Source organism: Chenopodium album, chromosome 5 (genome assembly GCF_948465745.1).
Source record: "Chenopodium album chromosome 5, dcCheAlbu1.1, whole genome shotgun sequence".
NCBI lineage: Eukaryota > Viridiplantae > Streptophyta > Magnoliopsida > Caryophyllales > Amaranthaceae > Chenopodium > Chenopodium album.
Window position 1 is genome coordinate 40,347 of NC_137838.1, and position 17,749 is coordinate 58,095.

Genomic DNA, 17,749 nt, shown 5'->3' on the forward strand with positions numbered 1-17,749 from the left:
GAGGGGGAGGGTGGCTAAGGTGTTTTGGGTGGCTGGTTTTTGTTTTTAATTTTTTTGTAAATTGATAGTAAAAAAAAAGAAAAAAAATAAACCGATAGTAAACGTAAAGCGAGGTGTTTTTTTTGTTAGCAAATGTCAAAATTTTCTACCAATAATGTGACAACTAATTTTGAATATAACACACTAATAACTAGTCCAGAAAAACTCCACTTTCAAGGGCAAAAGACAGGAAAAAACGAAAGGCCAAAACTTGCCAGCATCCCTTCCCCAAGCTCCATCAACAAAAAACGAGGAGAGAGAAAGTGTTTAGCTTCCTAAAGTCGTAGTTACGCAGTTTTGCAGTGGATATCACTGCTATTTATATTTCTATTTTTAATCAATTTTGTTAATTTCTCTCTTCTTTCTCCGCCAAAAATTCTTTGTTTGGAGGAATGAGTTGCTGCTAACCTACTTACTTCGACGCGATCTTTGATGCTTCACTACTACGCCGATTTTCGATTGCTCTTAAACCCTAATCGTTTAGCAGGTAATTCTCTGAATTGAATGAACTATTCCCTTTTTTTTTATTATTATATTTTGTTGGGTTTTATGGAACTTTTCTGGGTATTTTTTTTGCTGTTTTTTGTGATTGGTCATATTTTGAATTGCTTTGATTTTGTTTGTTACAAAACTTCCGTTCTTGATTTTGTGGGTTTTGTTCTAGTATTGAATTGGGCATTGGTTAATTTGATGCTATGTAATTGAGAATTGTGTGTGTTTTAGTTGATCCAAGTTGCAATTTTTCAATTTTTGTACGAAACTTGTTTTGATTGAGTTGATGGGTTTGAATTGATTGAAAGGTTGGGTAGGATGGAAAGAAGCAAAGAATTAGAGATTAGGAGGAGACCTGAAACTAAATTGTGGCAATGAATTGTTAATTGTGTCTTTTAGAGCTCTTAGATTATCTAGGTTGGGAAGTTTTGCGGTATTGTAAGCTTAGGGGAGTGGATATTTTAATAATATTGTTGGAGGAATGTTGATGGAATTTCTGCCAAGAATTAACCTCAGTGAATAGAGTAAACTGATTAATTGGAGTTGAGGACAGTCACAAGTGAGTGAAAAGACAGCTGGCATTTGACAATTGATGGTTTTGTCGCGTGCTGTCTGTAATTCTCTGTGCAGCTGTTGGAGCTGTAAGATACTAAGTGCTTTACTCTGTATGGAGGAATTTGTAAGAATTGAAGATAAAAGCTTTGAGGGTGAGGAAAGGAAGTAGAAAAAATAGCAAATTAACTTGGTTGTAGCTACTCATTGGAGAAGAGGGTACGGGGTATTTATGTAAAGCTGTTACATGCTTTGCGGGAACGGTTCCAAAGTTACATGCTCCATCACAGTAGGAGGACAACTTCTAGCAATTAAATGAGCTAATGTGTTACCCCCCCCCCCCCTCTCCTTCTGACACGACTACAAAGAAAATACTCAAAAGAAGATGCAATTCTACAAGCATAATCTGTAAACAGAAAAATATAGTTAAAACCTTCCTGCTTGCCTCTGATCTTTTGCACTATCCCAAGTGAGTCACTTTCCAACCATACTTTTTGATAGCCGAAACGACTTGCTAATTCCAAACCAAAACATGCAGCAGCAGCCTCCGCAACACTCGGCTCCCATTTCCCAACTCGCCTTCTAACAGCAGTAGCAAGGACAGTTCCAGTAGAGTCTCTTATAACAGCCCCCAAGCCCACCTCAGTGTCATGTAAAATAGCAGCATCTCCATTTTTACACATATTTCCGTTTTTTAAATTTTACAACGTTTGCACTTTATACACTATTCACACTCTTCTGTAACCATATATTGTGATTATTTTTAGGTCAAACTTGAAAAACTTTGACCATAAATTACCGTAAATCTATAAAAGATAGTATAGTAAAGAAAAATAGCCACTTTATATTTTGTTAGACTCGTCTTTATTATTTTGTTACTATTATTGTTATTATTATATAATTAAAGTTTTTTAAGGGTTAAATTGTGCTTTGAGAAGCGTAATTACCCTCATGTTGCAGTGTTAAATGAACGGAGGATGTATATAGACTAACATGCTAAATGTGAATTAAAGTAAGAAAACCACAAAATATTGAAACATTAATATTGATCAACATGGTCCACATCTATTTAGGTTATATAATTTTAAAAAAATTTCGACCCCCATTTTGAAATTTCTGGATCCGCCACTGTTTATTTTGTAATTCCATGGAAAAGAGTGAACTCAATACACAAAAAACTAACCTGATGACCAAAATCAACCTTATTTGCAATAGTATTTCCTACTGTAAATAGGTACTTGGTTTTGCAGGGTGTTTCTAGGAGTATTAAATTACTATAACAATAGAATTTGTTATTATCTTCGTTTATTTTCACTTTATGAAAAATATTTAAGTGTGAAAATTATGGTGTTTTGGGGATTGAGGAAATATGCTATTGGATAGGGCGATGTGGAGAGAGAAAATTCACTTCAACGACGTGTCGTATATTTAACTTTTTAATTTATATTTGTTTTAAAGTTTATTTTAGCCCACCGATGTTTTATGAACTGTATTGTTTTCTTTTGCTAAAATTTTCTCAAACCTTTATGTTTTTAACTTAACATTTTAACCATTCTCTTAAAACTTTCTTGAATTTTATTCATGATTCTCCTTTACAACTTCCTTATTTTTCTTAAATGCTCTTTCGTTTACTCACTTTATTCACCTGTTTTCAAATTAATTTAAATGATGATTTTGTTATGTCCGTTTCTTTATATTGTATGATTCCTTATGACGATTCATGTTAGCCTACCCCAAATCATTTTGGGGCTAAGGCTTTGTTGTTGTTGTTGAAAATTATCAATTAAATAGCTAAATTTCCTTTATATATTGTACATTTCATCTATATACAATATACAGATAGATAGATTACCTTATCAATGTAGACCTAATACTTTTCGCTTAATGGAAGATCCCTTTCTTCATTGCTTTTGAGTTACTAGCTCAAATTGAACCGGCAATTGATGAATACCTTACTTTTATGATTTGGAATTTTTTTTTTAATAAAATAGTCGAGTTTAATTCATGGACACACCATGCCTGTCACGAGTTCTTAAATCTGAATGACATTTGTTTATTCCATCCTTTTTTTTTACATGCTGTGTGTGTACGTAATGATAATGAAATTGCATCAAGTAATTTTTTATTTATTTATTTTTTATCTGAATGTACACCACTTATTATTTCAGGTAAGAATATTGTACTGTATGCTGCGTGATGATCATGCGATAAGGTATTTTATTTATTTGTGCAAACAACTTGCAAACTGCTATTCATGGCTCGGAGAGGAAATCAACCGAAAAGGGGTATTGATCAGACTTCTTCAAAGAGTAAAAAAAAGGACCCAGATGTTAAAGGTTTTGTTGATGAGCTTCTAAGTGGTGAACATCTTAAGTCTCCGCTGACTGACTGTGCTAGTAGGACCTCTGCTGCAGGAGATGGGGGAAAAAAGAACAAAAAATCTAAAAATGTTTCCAAGAAAGGTGAGCTTAAGGTTGATGGTGTAGCATTTGGCTCCTCAGTCCCTGACAACAGTGTCTCTGGAGAGAGTATGGAAAAGCTTTCAAGGGACTTTAATACATCACATGTCAGTAACGGTAGCTCAGGAAATCATGATGGTGCTGATAATCATAGCGTAAATGGATCTTTTATAGCTGGTAGAACTGATAAATTGGAGATTTTTCGTATGATGGTACTTGAAAACCTGAGACATTATGCCCTGTCTATCTTAAGGATATCTCGTGGATGGCTGGAAAGGCAACAACCAGTTTTCGCTGCTGTAGTGAGAAATGTTTACAGAGTTCGTAAGTATATACAATTAAAACTTGTTCACACATATCCTGTTGTTCTGAAGTGGCTTTTCCATCTCGGCAACATTCTGCTCCTTGTGTCAATGGTTTGGTTGGATTGTGCTTTTCGTGGCATGGACTCCTTTCTGCGGATGGGAACAACTTCCTTCTTTTCTATCCTGTGGTTCAGCATACTTTCCGTCATTGCAATGATTGGGATGTTCAAGTTTCTATTGGTGTTGGTAAGCCCTTTGTTCACCTATATCATTGTCTAAACTTTAAACTGGGTCCTTTTCATTATACATTTATAAGAATTATATATATATATATATATATATATATATATATATATATATATATATATATATATATAGTTATTGACCCGGCAATGCCCCGGTACATTATACATTTATAAGTTTGATCAAAATTAAGTAAGAAAGGTTAATGTTGAACAATATTTATAAGTGAATGAAAAATATAATAATCTTTCATTAATATATACAAGATATGTCAAATTTAAATTGGTAGGTTATACATATGAATAGTTTTTCAAGTAAACTAAACATTATTATAGAAAATTAAAGTCATGTCAATGAAGAACTTTCGAAGTGACTAAACATTACTACAATGCAATGTGGTGAGAGAAGGGTGATGACACATAGGGTGACACATGGTGCATATGTGGCACTAAATCATAAGGAAGGGTGACACATGGCGTTAGCAAGTTGTCCATATGAATTTTAATAATATTATTATAAATATAGCTATAGATTCCATGCTTTCTTCTGCTCAAGGGGTTTGTTCAAGTGTGTTTCACGGGCTAATCTAGATTTAACATGTACATATGAGGGGTTGTTCGTACCAAATTTAAAGTGAATAATATTCGCCTCTGATCTTTTGCAGCTATGTATTTTTCTATCTTTAATTACCCCACAAAATAAAAATTCTGTATCTGTGAGGTCATCAAGGAGACAGGGACATCCTAAAGGAGCGTACTTGAGCATTGTCTAGAATAATGTGGCTAGATTTTGACATTAGTGAAGTTGTATGGTCTTCCAACTGTTTTAAGAACCATATTCACTGAATGTTGATGTTCATATTCGCTTGAAGGAACAATTTTTAATTTGCTTCCATGATGAAAATGCAACTACAGTACCCATGTTTACCTTATGGGATTATAGGATGTACCACTTCCTTAGTGACAAATTTCTATGCAGGCTTTTGCTGCATTAATTGGAGTTTTGGTGGGCTACATCATTTCATTGTTGGTAATCTTGATTACTGGAGGAGTATTCCTATGGATATATGGAAGTTTTTGGACGACATCTCTTGTCATCGTTCTTGCCGGTGATGGCTCTTAATCTTTTCACGGGTTCGAATTGACTTTATATCTTGGAATATTCAACTATTTTTTCCATAAATTTGACATTCTTCTGGTTCACGTAAACTATGCAGGATTGGCATTTATATTGAGTCGTGAACGCATTTCCTTATCAGTTCTTACTGTATATTCAGTATATTGTGCTTGGGCATATGTTGGATGGCTTGGGGTGCTTTTGGGTTTCAATCTGTCATTCATTTCAAGTGATGCACTTATATACTTCCTGAAAAATAACATAGATGAACGGAAAAGTAAGTCATCTGAACGAGCAGATGGAGTTCAAGGTGATCGAAGCTTTTTTAACGGTGAAGCACAGTTTCAGTACCCGGACGTTGGTTCAGGAAAGTCAATGGATCGTAATGCTGGTGTTGCTTCTACCAGTGGGGCTGATTCTGAGATTACATCTGAAGATGAAGTTGTTCGTTTGTTAAATTGTACTGATCACTACTCAGCATTGGGCTTGTCTCGGTATCAGCAAGTAGATGAGTCTGTACTGAAGAAAGAGTACAGAAAAAAGGTACAATAATGTTCTGTGTTTGTGTTATAGATTGATCTCAGCTTAATGTAATAAACGCAATTACTTATAATTAAGGTCGAATGCTTGAGTATTTTGATTAATGGATGATTGAATTACAACGGATAAGCATAACTTGAGGTTATGAATCTCACAGTAGCTTTATGCTACAAATCTCTCTAGTGTTTACACTCAATTTTCTGGATGATTTCTACTACTGCTACATTACAATACTTATACTCAAGGCATAGATAATACATGTGACCTTAATTAACTAAAACAGAAACCCACAATAGTCATGATTAAAGGGAGCTGCTTTCTTTTCTTAACTTCCCTTTAATTAGCTTTGTCTTGTTGCTCATTGTTCCTTCCAACAATTGACCTTTGCTGTCCCTGTTTTGCGCGCCTGGAATACACCAAAAGTGGTGGTTCCTTGGAGCCGTTGACCCCGTTGACCCTGCTGACCCAATCCATTACAGTTTGCTTTTGGGTGATGGGTTTATAACCTTATATGTGTCTCCATATGAAATTGATTACCACTTGCACTATTTTGATGTCCCAAAAAGTTGCCACCTTTCCTTTAATAAAGTATAGTTTATGATTTGATTTCTTAATGTAACCTTACTCAAATTAAGTGCTGGGAAGATGATAGAAATAACACAACTGTAGTAATGAATATATGTGTAAAAAAGTCATACCATTAAGTTGTTAATCATGGAACATGGAAGGATTGTTTGGGATTAGTTCTCATTGTTTGGAGGTTCCCTGAGCACCATGCTTGTTTTTCTTTTTAACACTATTATTCTGCTTGTGTACAGCTCTTTAATACATACTTCCTTTTCAGTAAATTTATTTATTTATTTAATTTTATTTTATTTATTTATTTATTTATTTTTTTCATCAGGCTATGCTTGTTCATCCTGATAAAAATATGGGAAATGAAAAGGCTGCAGAAGCTTTTAAGAAACTTCAAAATGCATATGAGGTAATATACTCTCTGTTCTTTTGGTGTTATGCAGAGTTTAACTTTAGCTTCTTATAACTTGTTGGGAAGTTTAATGAAGTTGTATTGTTCTTATAGGTTTTGCTAGATTCTTTGAAGCGAAAAGCTTACGATGATGAACTTAGGAAGGAAGAGTTACTGAGTTATTTCTGCCGGTTTCAGCGTTCTTCTCAAAAGGTTTGATTTGTTTGTATAATTTTGATGTCCCTTTATACAGATTTAGTTCATCTTTGGTTACCCTATGATTTGTCATCTTAAGAGCAACTGCGATCAATAATAATCTGTTTGGATCTGACCAATGGAGTGTGGGAGTTCCAAATTTTTGCAGCCTTTTCCTTTCACCTCTATCTAACCTGAATCAGGATGGTTACTCACTCGTTAATAGACCTGCAAAAATATGTTATTTGAAGTAAAAAATGACTAGAAATAAAAAAAACCTGTAATTTTACAAGTAACATATTGATTCTAATAGAAATAGTGGTCTAGTCATAGAGTACTAAGTTTTAGTATTCTCGCGAAAAGGGAAAAAAGCCCCTAATAACAGAAATTGATTGTAATAAGATTCATGGTGCACTTCTCTGCTTTGGCTTTCCAAAGTTAATAATTTACACAATTTTCTTCATTAAACAATTCATTTTTATAATTTCAACATTCCAAGAAGAAACAAATTCATTGTCCCTTCATTTGGACTCACAACTTCTATTCAATTGGGAAACTTTCGGTTTTAACATGAGCTGATTTTGCAAAGAAACTTAAACTAAGCGTGCAATGTAAGTTTTTAGCCTTAATTTTGGAATATTTTGATTTGTAGAGTGGACGTCATGGCTTCTTTCCTAATGGTTTTGCACGCTCAGAGGGGGATGGAAAAGACCCTCTAGGGGAGGCAAGAAGAATTGCATGCAAGAAGTGTGGGAGCTTTCATATATGGTTCCAAACAAAGAAATCTAAATTAAAAGCAAGATGGTGCCAGGTTTGTGCTGTTTATCCTAGTTTTTCTATCACAGCTCCTGTAGAGAACAACTTACCTCTTTATTATTGATATGTATATGCTGATTGCGTATAAAATGCTGAAGGATTGTGAGGAATTACATCAAGCTAAAGATGGGGATGGATGGGTTGAACAGTCTTCCCAACCTTTGCTTTTCGGAATACTACGGAAGGTATTACAGACAACACATATTTATATCTTATGATGACATGGTGCTGATATTTAGTTTTACCTTATTTTCCGGTCTCCTCCCTTCTCTCAAAAGCATACAAAATGAAAAGACAAGGAAGATGTGTAAGCTTGTAGTAGAATATTATGTTGAATAAATGCTGAGTGTGAATATTTCTGTTTCATGCAATTGTCTCTCACATGAAAAAGATGCATTTATTTTTGCTCCAACTGGAGGTTTTTCATTTGATTTTGATGTAAACGACCTGCAGGTTGATGTACCTGTTGCATATGTTTGTGCCGATGGCAGAGTATATGATGCCACTGAGTGGTATATTTGTCAGGTATATATCCTAGCCCTTGTAGGAAACTCGGATTCATGATGTATTGGAAATATTATCTGTAATCAATATTTTGGAATTCAGGAAGAAAATTTCAATTTTTTGTTCCCTGCAATGATGCTATGAATACTGGTTCATTCTTTGCAATCTTTGCATCTTCCATGAGCTTGACTTTCTACTGCTGCAAATTTTCATTGTAGGGATTGAGATGCCCGGCTAACTCACACAAACCAAGTTTTCATGTTAACACTAGCATAACAAAGAACAGTTTTGGGAAAGGATCGTCTACATCACATAGAGGTGGTGGGGCGGAGGCAGCAGCAGCAGCAGCAGCAAATATGGAAGAAAATATGAGTGAGGAAGAGTTCTTTGAGTGGTTACAGAACGCTATGCAATCAGGAATGTTTGAGAACTTTGATGGGGTTAATCCGAATGAGAGTTCACAAAGTAGCACCAAAAACGACACAAAAACTGGTAGTGCAAATACTAGTGGTGGTGGTAGTGCTAGCAGCAGTAGGAAAAAGAAAAAGGGTAAAAAACCGTGGTAAACTTAACCAATCTTCCTTTTATGGACCCATCTTAATTCCTGTGAGAGAGCAGGAGAGAGTGTAAATGAAGAGATTCGACATGTCGAATACCCGGTCTTGTAATGTGGTGTGAAAATGTACACTGCAATTGAAAAAGCCATGCGCAGGTTGTATATTTTCTGTTGTTTGACAGTCTTTAGATTATCATTATACAAGACAGAATGTAATGCTCTGAAAGAAATGGCTGTTCTGTTTTCCGGAATCGTAAGATCAACAGGCAAAAAAATATAGAAGTTTACCAACCTAGCCTTGTAAATTTAATTCTGATTTTCTTATATTATCTAATCTAATGCAACTTTAAAATGTCAAGTTAAGCGTTAGGAAATTTTGCTGCATATCACTATATCAGTAATTTGTCTGTGACCGAAGCTAGTTCTAAGCCAACGTGTTTAATCTTCAATCTTTTTAGCACTTCTTACTAGTTTTTGGCTGTGGAAAGTGTTGGGCCTCATTTGATTCATTCAAATGCAAATCACTAATAAATGAAATATATATGTGCTCCTAAATTTTTTTTTATAAGGGATAAGGGAAATAATATAGTTATAAGGGTTATAATAAGTAGGATAAATCAATAAAATGGAGTAACATTATATCAAAGTACACATGATGTTGTTAAATTGATATGAACTTTGCACCAAATTCTAAAATATACTTTGTATAAAATACTTATCACTATACATAATACTCCGTACATGTAATACATCCATCATTAACAAGTTTTATACTTCCTCCGTTCTATTAATATTGCAACAAAGAGGAAATTACGCATCCTAAAACACATTTTATACGCTAAATATCAATAATTGTATAAGAGTAAAAATTTAAAAAGTTGATATTATGAAAGTATTTTATGAGACGAATCCAACAAGATCTCACGTGACTTGCTAACGTATAAATCATATTATATGGTCAAATAAGAATGATGAATAGTACAAAAAGTTTATTGTTGCAATATTAATAAAAAGGAGAAATTATTGCACAAGTCAAAAGGCTATCGCAGTTAGTTCTAAATCATCTCTAGTAAGTTAGTAACAATAGGTCAATAGTATCCCTATTTTTCCTACTCCAGTAGAAGAAGGCGCGCTCCCAGTGTTATCCATATTCCACAGGCAACCCCCAATTCTCCATTACTCAATTCCAATGGAGACCCTTTTTGGTTCATCCTCCAAAGCTACCACTTTTCTCTCTCCTCTCCCTAAAAATTCATCTGGGTTTTCTTCGTCGCACAATTATTACTTCAAATTTCGAAATGGGTACTCATCTTTTGGACCAATTTCATCAAATAAGGTACTTTTTAGAAGGTCATTAATGGTGGAAGCTAAAACGGGTGACGATAAAAAGAGCAAGAACAATAAGATTGACTCTCATAATTTTGCTCCTAAACCTGATGAAGCTATTGGCCCTTTTCCTGAAGCTGTCTTACTTAGAGAGGTTTACTTTCAATCTTTTCATTAATTTTGCTTCCTATTTTGTAATTTCTATTTGTAATTGTGTATTTGAAATTGTTTGTATTCTTAGTTTCGGCATAATTTTATGATATTTGAGGGTGTTTTTGTTGAGTAATTTGTTAGCTTCTCAAATTTATTTAGCTGGATCCTAATTTCTGCGTAATGAAGTTGGAAATTTTGATTATCGTTAATTATTTCTGTACATGTAATTGATTTTGTAATATTTTTGTCTTCCTCGGGTGAAGTACTTTATAGGTTAGCATTGGTTATACTATGTTACTTGGACTTAGCTACTTAGACACTGGTACATGTCTAAGTGTTGGACTCAGATATTATGTGAAAAGTTTTCATGATTTTGGCCCAAAGTTATGTTTTGAAGTGTCATTACCCATGTCAGTTTGTTAGAGATATGACAATGGGTACTTGGGTGAAATGAAGAGTCTTGGTAACGAAGTTGTGAGCTCAAAAGTGTGCTCACAATTGATGTTGCTGGAATTTCTAGATTGCTTATTATAGTTGAGTGATGACTTCAATGTTCGATTTCATAAGTAAACTCAACTAAACTACTTATATATTTCCTTGTGTTTTTCAGAAAAATGTTCAGGATGATGGTAGAGCTCTGCCTGAATTTGCTGATGATGAAGAGCGTAAGTGATTTAAATTTGAGATTCTGTCCCTTTGTGTAAAATAAGTTTAGCTATGGCTAAATCTATCTGTTTCTTTTGCAGAAGAACTATTTGAATTTCTAAACCTTCAGCTGGAAAGTGATTTGAATGTTGATCAGAGTAAGCCCATTCAACATTTCAGTTTATTAGTCCATTTGAGAATTTATGTTGGCTATCAGTAATTCAGTATTTCACAACTTAAAGGCCACAGTCCACAAGGCTACAAGTGATGTGAAAGACTATACATGTACTCCTCTTTGTTACACATCCCCCAAATGAAAAGAATAAAATCGACGAATGATGTTGCTCGAGTGGTAATATTGCTATTACCCTTCTTGTTTCTGGCCATTTTTTTTTTCAGTCCGCGTTGATTTTTTACTTGCCAATGCCATGTACTTTTTTGTAGTTTTTGACACGGTGATAAAACAGCTATAGTATACATTTTATTGCAATTGAACAGATTAAAATTAACTAACTAGCAGCTCTAAAACAATGAAACTGAAGTAAGGGAGTTCCATGTACCATATATTCGTCTTATTTTTTTGTTCTGTCCGGACTCTAGATTATCTTGCAAGTTTGTGTAGTCAAATTGCACATTATTTTGTGTGGATTCACCATGTTGCTGGTACTTGTATTTATCAAAGAATAGAGCTATGAACAATTGAACACCATCTCCAAATTTAATAGAGGAATAATTTGACTAAAAAATTTTAGTTATAAAAAGTTAATATTTTCCCTAAAGAACTTTTCTCCTGTCCAACTAAGTGGACTTATTGCTGTGTGAAGCTGGAATCAAAATGAAGCCAAAATCAGTTGATTTGTTTTAATAAACCCTTGTGTTTTTGTAAAAAAAAGTTTTTTTTTTTTTTTTTTTTTTTTTGGGGGGGGTGGGGGGGTGGGGGGGAGCCTTTATTAACTGAGAGTTGATCTAAATACATTATCCTAGGAGTTCTTGCCTTCCTCATAGATATTTCTAATGGAATGCGCACCTGTGCAAGTGCCTGTACTGCTATACAATCACTAGTTAAGGAAAGATGAAGGCAGTAAAGAGAGAATAATGAAGAAACAAAGATACTTCTGATTTCTTCTGACATTTCTTTTGCTGTTTTTATGTAATTATCCCCTGTTTGGTTTCACGCATAGAAGTACTCTTACAACGTTACAAGTCTAGAGCTAATACTGCGCTTCTTTATATGACCTTCAGAAGCTATATCCTCATCTATATTTTCCCTTGTCTGATACAGTGCGTCACTATGAAGTGGTTTATTTAATCCATCAAGACTATAAGGACAAGGTTGAAGATGTGAATTCCAAGATACAAGGTAATTAATTGCTATGTATTTCTTTTTATATCAAACATTGCCTTTAGTGTCTGATGGATTTCTTCTCTCATTTTTGACATCAATGCTTGCTATTGCAAACTTGCAATGTGCTAAGTGGGCCATGCCTGTTCAATTTCCTTACTGTTGGAGAACTTGAACCATTCCATAAAGCTCAGTAGAAGATTTATGGAGTTACATGTCTGATGTCTCACTACAAATGTCATGTGCATTAATGTCTGTTTGAGTTTCAACAAAATTAACACTTTAATAAATGTCTTTTTTTTTCCTGAGAAAAGGCAAAAATTTTATTTATCAACTAACACCAATTGCAATCGGTTATTAATGCAATTTTGAAACCATCTTTTAGTTTGATTGGCATTTTTGTTTGAAAATTGAAGTTTGCTAATGTAAATGGCATGAAGCAATTTTTTTTTGAATTTTTTTTATTATTATTTAAATGACAGGCATAGTGACAGGAAACTAATTAGTTTGATGAAGGAAAATTTGATCCTACTGAGTTTCAAATAAACAGATAAGGACTGTTTGTTTTAGAGGGTTTAGACTACAGTTTAAGTGGTGCTATTGGTTTTAACATTGTATGTCTCACAGTGTCACACTTTGCTCACTCTTTCAGATTCATGCATGATTTAGGTATATGATTCTGCAATATTATTTCCTTTGTTTATTGAAAAGAATGCTGCATCAGCTACCCTTGAATTTTTAATCTAGCAATGGCATGATTTGGTTGTAGTTTAACACAATGTGACATAATTCATATATATCTTAGAAATTGAGCTCTCTTGTAGGCCTGAAATGTTTCTTAAACTCGACAGTGTTCCTCATAGCACATACTTTTGCAGACTTTTTAAGGGAGAAGAAAGGCAGAGTTTGGAGGTTTAGCGATTGGGGTATGCGAAGACTAGCTTACAAGATACAAAAGACAACACATGCCCACTATATATTGATGAATTTTGAGCTGCCAGCCCAGTGGATAAATGACTTCAAGCAGATGTTAGACCAGGATGAGAGAGTGATTCGTCATCTTGTGATTAAAAGAGAGAAGGCGATCACGGAAGATTGCCCACCCCCTCCGGAGTTTCATACACTACGAGCTGACATGACAGATGAGTTTGAAGTAGACTACGATGATGATGATGATGAGTGGTATGATGAGGATGACGAAGAATTTGAAGGCGATGAAGATGATACCGCTACTAATGAAGATGTTAACAACAATTATGCTATCAAAGGGACTGATAATAAGGGCAAAGAGAACCTAAAACGTGAGCAGGCAATTAGATAAGACCTCAGTATGTATTATCTTAGGATTGTGCTGTCAGAAAAGCTCAGGACATCAGACACAACTGCTAGAACAAGCCCTGACCATTTTTGTTCAAGAATGCTGGTAACTGTCTGATGGTTATCTCAAAGAGAGATCGATTAATATAATTATGCATCCTTGTGGTTGAAGCACATGAAGCGTGATATGCTTCTACTGTATTTGAATATGATAACGTAAAGCTGTAAGAGTAGCTGATCTGTTTGTGGACTCCCCTGTGGCCCTGTAGCACAATTTATGTTTGTCATCTGCTGCTATTATGCTATGTGCCTATTTATTCAATACGAAGTATTTTGGTTGATTTATTCAAGTAGCAATCTTTAGCAGTCTGACCACTGCACTACCTGCTTTGTGACAGATCAAAACTACATAGATGTATGCATGCTTTTATGAGCGAGTGTGACAGATCAAACCCTAAATAACACTCGCTTTGTGACAGATCAAACCCTAAATAACACTCGCTTTGTAACAGATCAAACCCTAAATAACACTCGCTTTGTGACAGATCAAACCTACATAGATGTATGCTTGCTTTTATAAAAGTACTTCCTGGAAAATACAGTTCAAAGCTCTAGATACCAATGCTTGATCCCTGGAGAGATAACACTCAACCAATAATTAAGAAAGCTACTTAACTTTCTGAACCTAGTTTAAAATATTATAAAGCAGCATAGGTTTGCCTGAAATTGAACACAACTAAGAAGCCTTAGCATGCATAGTCAATGCCCCACTATCATGCCTTCTAAACCATGTATTATTGGCTCTTGGATGATGAGCTTATAAAAGAAGACGATTTCATGCATATTATAACGCAGCATAGGTTTGCATATGAAGAAATTATGTAAGGTAACTGATCATACAAACTACACAGCCTCCATAAGACTTCCTTAGCTTAACAGCAGTAGATCACAAATTTCCAGCAAAAATGACACAATAATTCACCTGTCTAATTATGAATATCAAAACTTTGACCAGTGTACTCTAAATGAAAATATGTCCTACGGAGTACTTTAAAAATAAAATTCCAGAAAACAAGCACTTGTATTAGTTATCCAACTCACTAAGGATAGCTCATATTTAGGTAGACAAGATTTAATAGAAATTAATGCTTCTAGGATAACAATTCATACCCTGTAAGGCTGTAAGTTGTAATGGACAGTCATGTTTCAATCTTCAGTATTTAAAATTGCGGACAGCTGTTGTTTCTCTTCACATGATATTTCTGAAAGAACAAAAGAGTATCAGACATTTGCTGAGATCCTCTTTCTCATAGTAACATTAATGAGAGAGACTAGAAACATACCCTACCTTCTAACCTGCTCCAAATTATCTGAATGCACCAGCTAGAACCAACAGCAATACCCGGGATTTGGTTCAGATGGCAAGATTAACTCTAAGAGTCATCCCTTGACAGTCTTAATTTCCACAGAATGTATGTAATTTGTTTTGAGAGGAAAGGGCTGCAAGATTATCACAGTACAGTAGGGCATTTTCTATGTACACAAAAACTAAAAACTCTGTTACAAACTTAGAGCTATAGGATGTATATCATTCCCTAAAAGGATTAGGTTGCTAGAATATTTTCCCATTGTCATAGTAAAAAAGCCAAGGTAGTGATTCTCAACCCAATATACCTTAGCACAGAAGGAATTAGTGCACAGAACTTCTGTGTGAAAGTCCTGCTACCATATCCAGTTTATTTATTGATTCTTGGTAGAAAATGTCAGATTTGCTGAATAATGTTCGAACTAAATCCTCCCATGAGGTAATATTTGGAGCAAATCCTTCATCCATCACCCTTTGAAGCAAAACTGTAGCATTATCTGTATCATTCCATTTACAATAGCCACATACAAGACAAGTATAAGAAACCAAGTCTGGGCGCCATTCTCCTGCCTTCATTACATCCATTAGTTGAATGGCTCCGTTGATGTCACCATGCTGACAGTAGGCATTAATTAGGGTGTTGAAAGTAATTTTGTCAGGTTTATTTCCCTTTCTCAACATTCTTCCTACCACCACCAGCGCTTCTTTAAACCTACCCAGTTGACAAAGACCATGTATAGTCGTATTGCAAGTTGTTAGATTCCACTTGATCTCCAGTTTTTCCATCTCCCTAAATAGCCCAAAAGCCTCTTCCAAACAGTTTGATTTAAAAAGGCCATCCAAAAGCTCATTGAATGTAGTTGTGTCAGGTAAACAACCATACCTTCCCATTGAAGTAAAAACCTTTAAAGCCCAATCAACTCGTCCACCATGGCATAGTCCTGTTATAAATGTGTTAAATGTCAAAGTATTAGGGGTGCACTTTTCCTGCATCATACACTCAATGAGATCTTGAGCCTGATCAAACATTTCAACTCGACAAAGGGCATCCACCATGCATGTATATGCGACAACATTGGGTTGACAACCACTTCTTATCATCCGATTCCATATTTCAGATGCACCTATCAAATCCTTGGACTTTGCGAAACCATCTATAAGGGTACTGTAGGTTGTCACATTTGGTATACGATGTCTTTTTTCCATTTCATGGAGAAGTGCTACGGCTTCAGCCATGGAACTATTTGAGCAAAGACCGTGTATCAAAGTGTTATAAGCAACTGTATTGGGCATAACTCCCACCCTTACCATCCGATTCCACACATCACACCCTTCATTCAGTCTACCTCTAGAGACAAAACCCTTGATTAATGAAGAAAATGTATAAATATTTGGTTCACATCCTCTGAAAAACATCTTCCCTAAAATAGCCATAGACAACTCAACCATCCCAGCATCACATAGAGCATTAATTACTATTGTATATGTTATCTCATTCGCATCAACACTTTTTTCAGCCATTTCATTCAACAAAGCAAATGCCTCCACAAAGTTGCAATCTCGACAATACCCACTAATCAAAGCATTATAAACCGGTACAACCGCACCAAAAGACTCAGCAATTTCCTTAGCTTCCTGGACCTTCCCACCCTTACAAAGGGATGATACAATTGTTGTATAGCTCACATCATCGGGGGCACAACCCTTATTAGACATTTCCTTAAGGAGTTTGCGTGCACCATCTACATGACCATTTTTACACAATGCTTTCAAAAGCACATTATAAGTAAACACATTAGGTTCAACCCCATCTTTCTTCATATTACTATACAGGGGATTAATCATCTTAAACCTATTCTCAGCAAGCAAAGCATCCAACAAATGATTATAAATCTTAACCGTCGGCTTACAATCTAAATCTCGAATCCTATAAAACATTTTCAAGGCCTGCTCAGCTAAACCCATATCCTTATAATAACTAATCAAATCAATAAACAACTCCTCAGAACAATTAACACCCTCTAATTTCATCTGTTGCAACAAATACTGAACCCCATCTAAATCCCCATGTTTCCCAAGCTTTTGAACCATGATTCTATAAGTTTCAGGGGTGTGTTTGAAAGAATTTGAATTGGAAATATGCTTAAAATAGCTCAAAGCTAAGCTAATATCAGATTCTTTTCTCAAATTCTTAACTACTGTATATTCATTGAAATTGTTTTTGTTGGTTTCAAGGTAAGGTTTAGGATCAGGAATTGGATTTCTTTTGTTAAGAAGAAATGGAATTGAGGGTTTTTGAATTTTCAATAATAAGGAGCACCCATCTTTCAGATACATGTTTATAATCAAAAACTCGAATTGGGAACAAAAGTTAAGCAGAAATTAACACACTTGGCCAGAAAATGGGGAGTTCTGAAAACTGAGAAATTGTTACCTGGAATGGGAAGCTGGCTGTGTTGGGTTTTCAATTGCTGGCGACCGGAGAGTGTGGACTTCAACTTTGCAATTAACAAAGAGGAAAATTTGCAAATTGCAGCCATTTAAAGTTCGTATTTTGCAAATTGCAGCCATTTAAAAAAAATTGCAAATTGCAGCCCAAAAGTTCATATAAATTGTAAATTGCACCCCGATTCAATATTTTCATCGGTTTACAAGTTGAAAAATCTTTCATTAAGGTTTTAGGGGTCATTTTAGGCCTTAAGGGTCCGTATTGAGCTCGGAATTAGAAAAAAATAACGCAAATATCTCGTTTTGCGTAACAAAAATGTATCGATTTGTGGGAAACTGTAAATATGAGACACTTACGTTATTTTTTG

At 34.9% G+C, this 17,749-nt stretch overlaps 3 protein-coding genes across 4 annotated transcripts; 2 read left to right on the forward strand and 1 right to left on the reverse strand.

The window, feature by feature from the left end:
- The first annotated feature begins 224 nt into the window (after positions 1-224).
- On the forward strand, positions 225-9,142 carry LOC145631377 (uncharacterized). The gene is made up of 10 exons (XM_081683448.1): positions 225-526; positions 3,252-4,093; positions 5,069-5,198; positions 5,307-5,749; positions 6,651-6,731; positions 6,828-6,926; positions 7,561-7,719; positions 7,823-7,909; positions 8,178-8,249; positions 8,447-9,142. Exons 2-10 carry the CDS (start codon positions 3,338-3,340, stop codon positions 8,792-8,794), a joined length of 2,175 nt encoding a protein of 724 aa, XP_081539574.1. The 5' UTR covers positions 225-526; positions 3,252-3,337; the 3' UTR covers positions 8,795-9,142.
- A 712-nt stretch (positions 9,143-9,854) lies between these two features.
- Positions 9,855-13,917, forward strand: LOC145631378 (protein REGULATOR OF FATTY ACID COMPOSITION 3, chloroplastic-like). The gene is made up of 5 exons (XM_081683449.1): positions 9,855-10,264; positions 10,874-10,928; positions 11,010-11,066; positions 12,191-12,268; positions 13,129-13,917. Exons 1-5 carry the CDS (start codon positions 9,974-9,976, stop codon positions 13,569-13,571), a joined length of 924 nt encoding a protein of 307 aa, XP_081539575.1. The 5' UTR covers positions 9,855-9,973; the 3' UTR covers positions 13,572-13,917.
- Positions 13,918-14,504: 587 nt separating this feature from the next.
- LOC145629920 (uncharacterized) lies at positions 14,505-17,460 on the reverse strand. Of its 2 annotated transcripts, none has more exons than XM_081682161.1 (2): positions 14,916-17,460; positions 14,505-14,829 (listed from the first exon to the last, which is right to left on the reverse strand). In XM_081682161.1, the coding sequence occupies exon 1, from the start codon at positions 17,268-17,270 to the stop codon at positions 15,258-15,260; it is 2,013 nt and encodes a 670-aa protein (XP_081538287.1). In that variant the 5' UTR covers positions 17,271-17,460; the 3' UTR covers positions 14,505-14,829; positions 14,916-15,257. The 2 variants fall into 2 exon arrangements, with proteins under 2 accessions (XP_081538287.1, XP_081538286.1); XM_081682160.1 differs by having other exon boundaries at positions 14,911-17,460.
- Positions 17,461-17,749: the final 289 nt, after the last annotated feature.

Excerpts from the sequence above, each read along its gene's own strand:
- LOC145631377 (XM_081683448.1), top strand. The coding sequence starts at position 3,338 with ATGGCTCGGAGAGGAAATCAACCGAAAAGGGGTATTGATCAGACTTCT. Across the intron at positions 6,732-6,827 it reads AACTTCAAAATGCATATGAG|GTTTTGCTAGATTCTTTGAA; the intron begins GTAATATACTCT and ends TTGTTCTTATAG. Across the intron at positions 7,910-8,177 it reads TTTTCGGAATACTACGGAAG|GTTGATGTACCTGTTGCATA; the intron begins GTATTACAGACA and ends AACGACCTGCAG.
- LOC145631378 (XM_081683449.1), top strand. The coding sequence starts at position 9,974 with ATGGAGACCCTTTTTGGTTCATCCTCCAAAGCTACCACTTTTCTCTCT. Across the intron at positions 10,929-11,009 it reads ATTTGCTGATGATGAAGAGC|AAGAACTATTTGAATTTCTA; the intron begins GTAAGTGATTTA and ends TTTCTTTTGCAG. Across the intron at positions 11,067-12,190 it reads TGATTTGAATGTTGATCAGA|TGCGTCACTATGAAGTGGTT; the intron begins GTAAGCCCATTC and ends TGTCTGATACAG.
- LOC145629920 (XM_081682161.1), bottom strand. The coding sequence starts at position 17,270 with ATGTATCTGAAAGATGGGTGCTCCTTATTATTGAAAATTCAAAAACCC.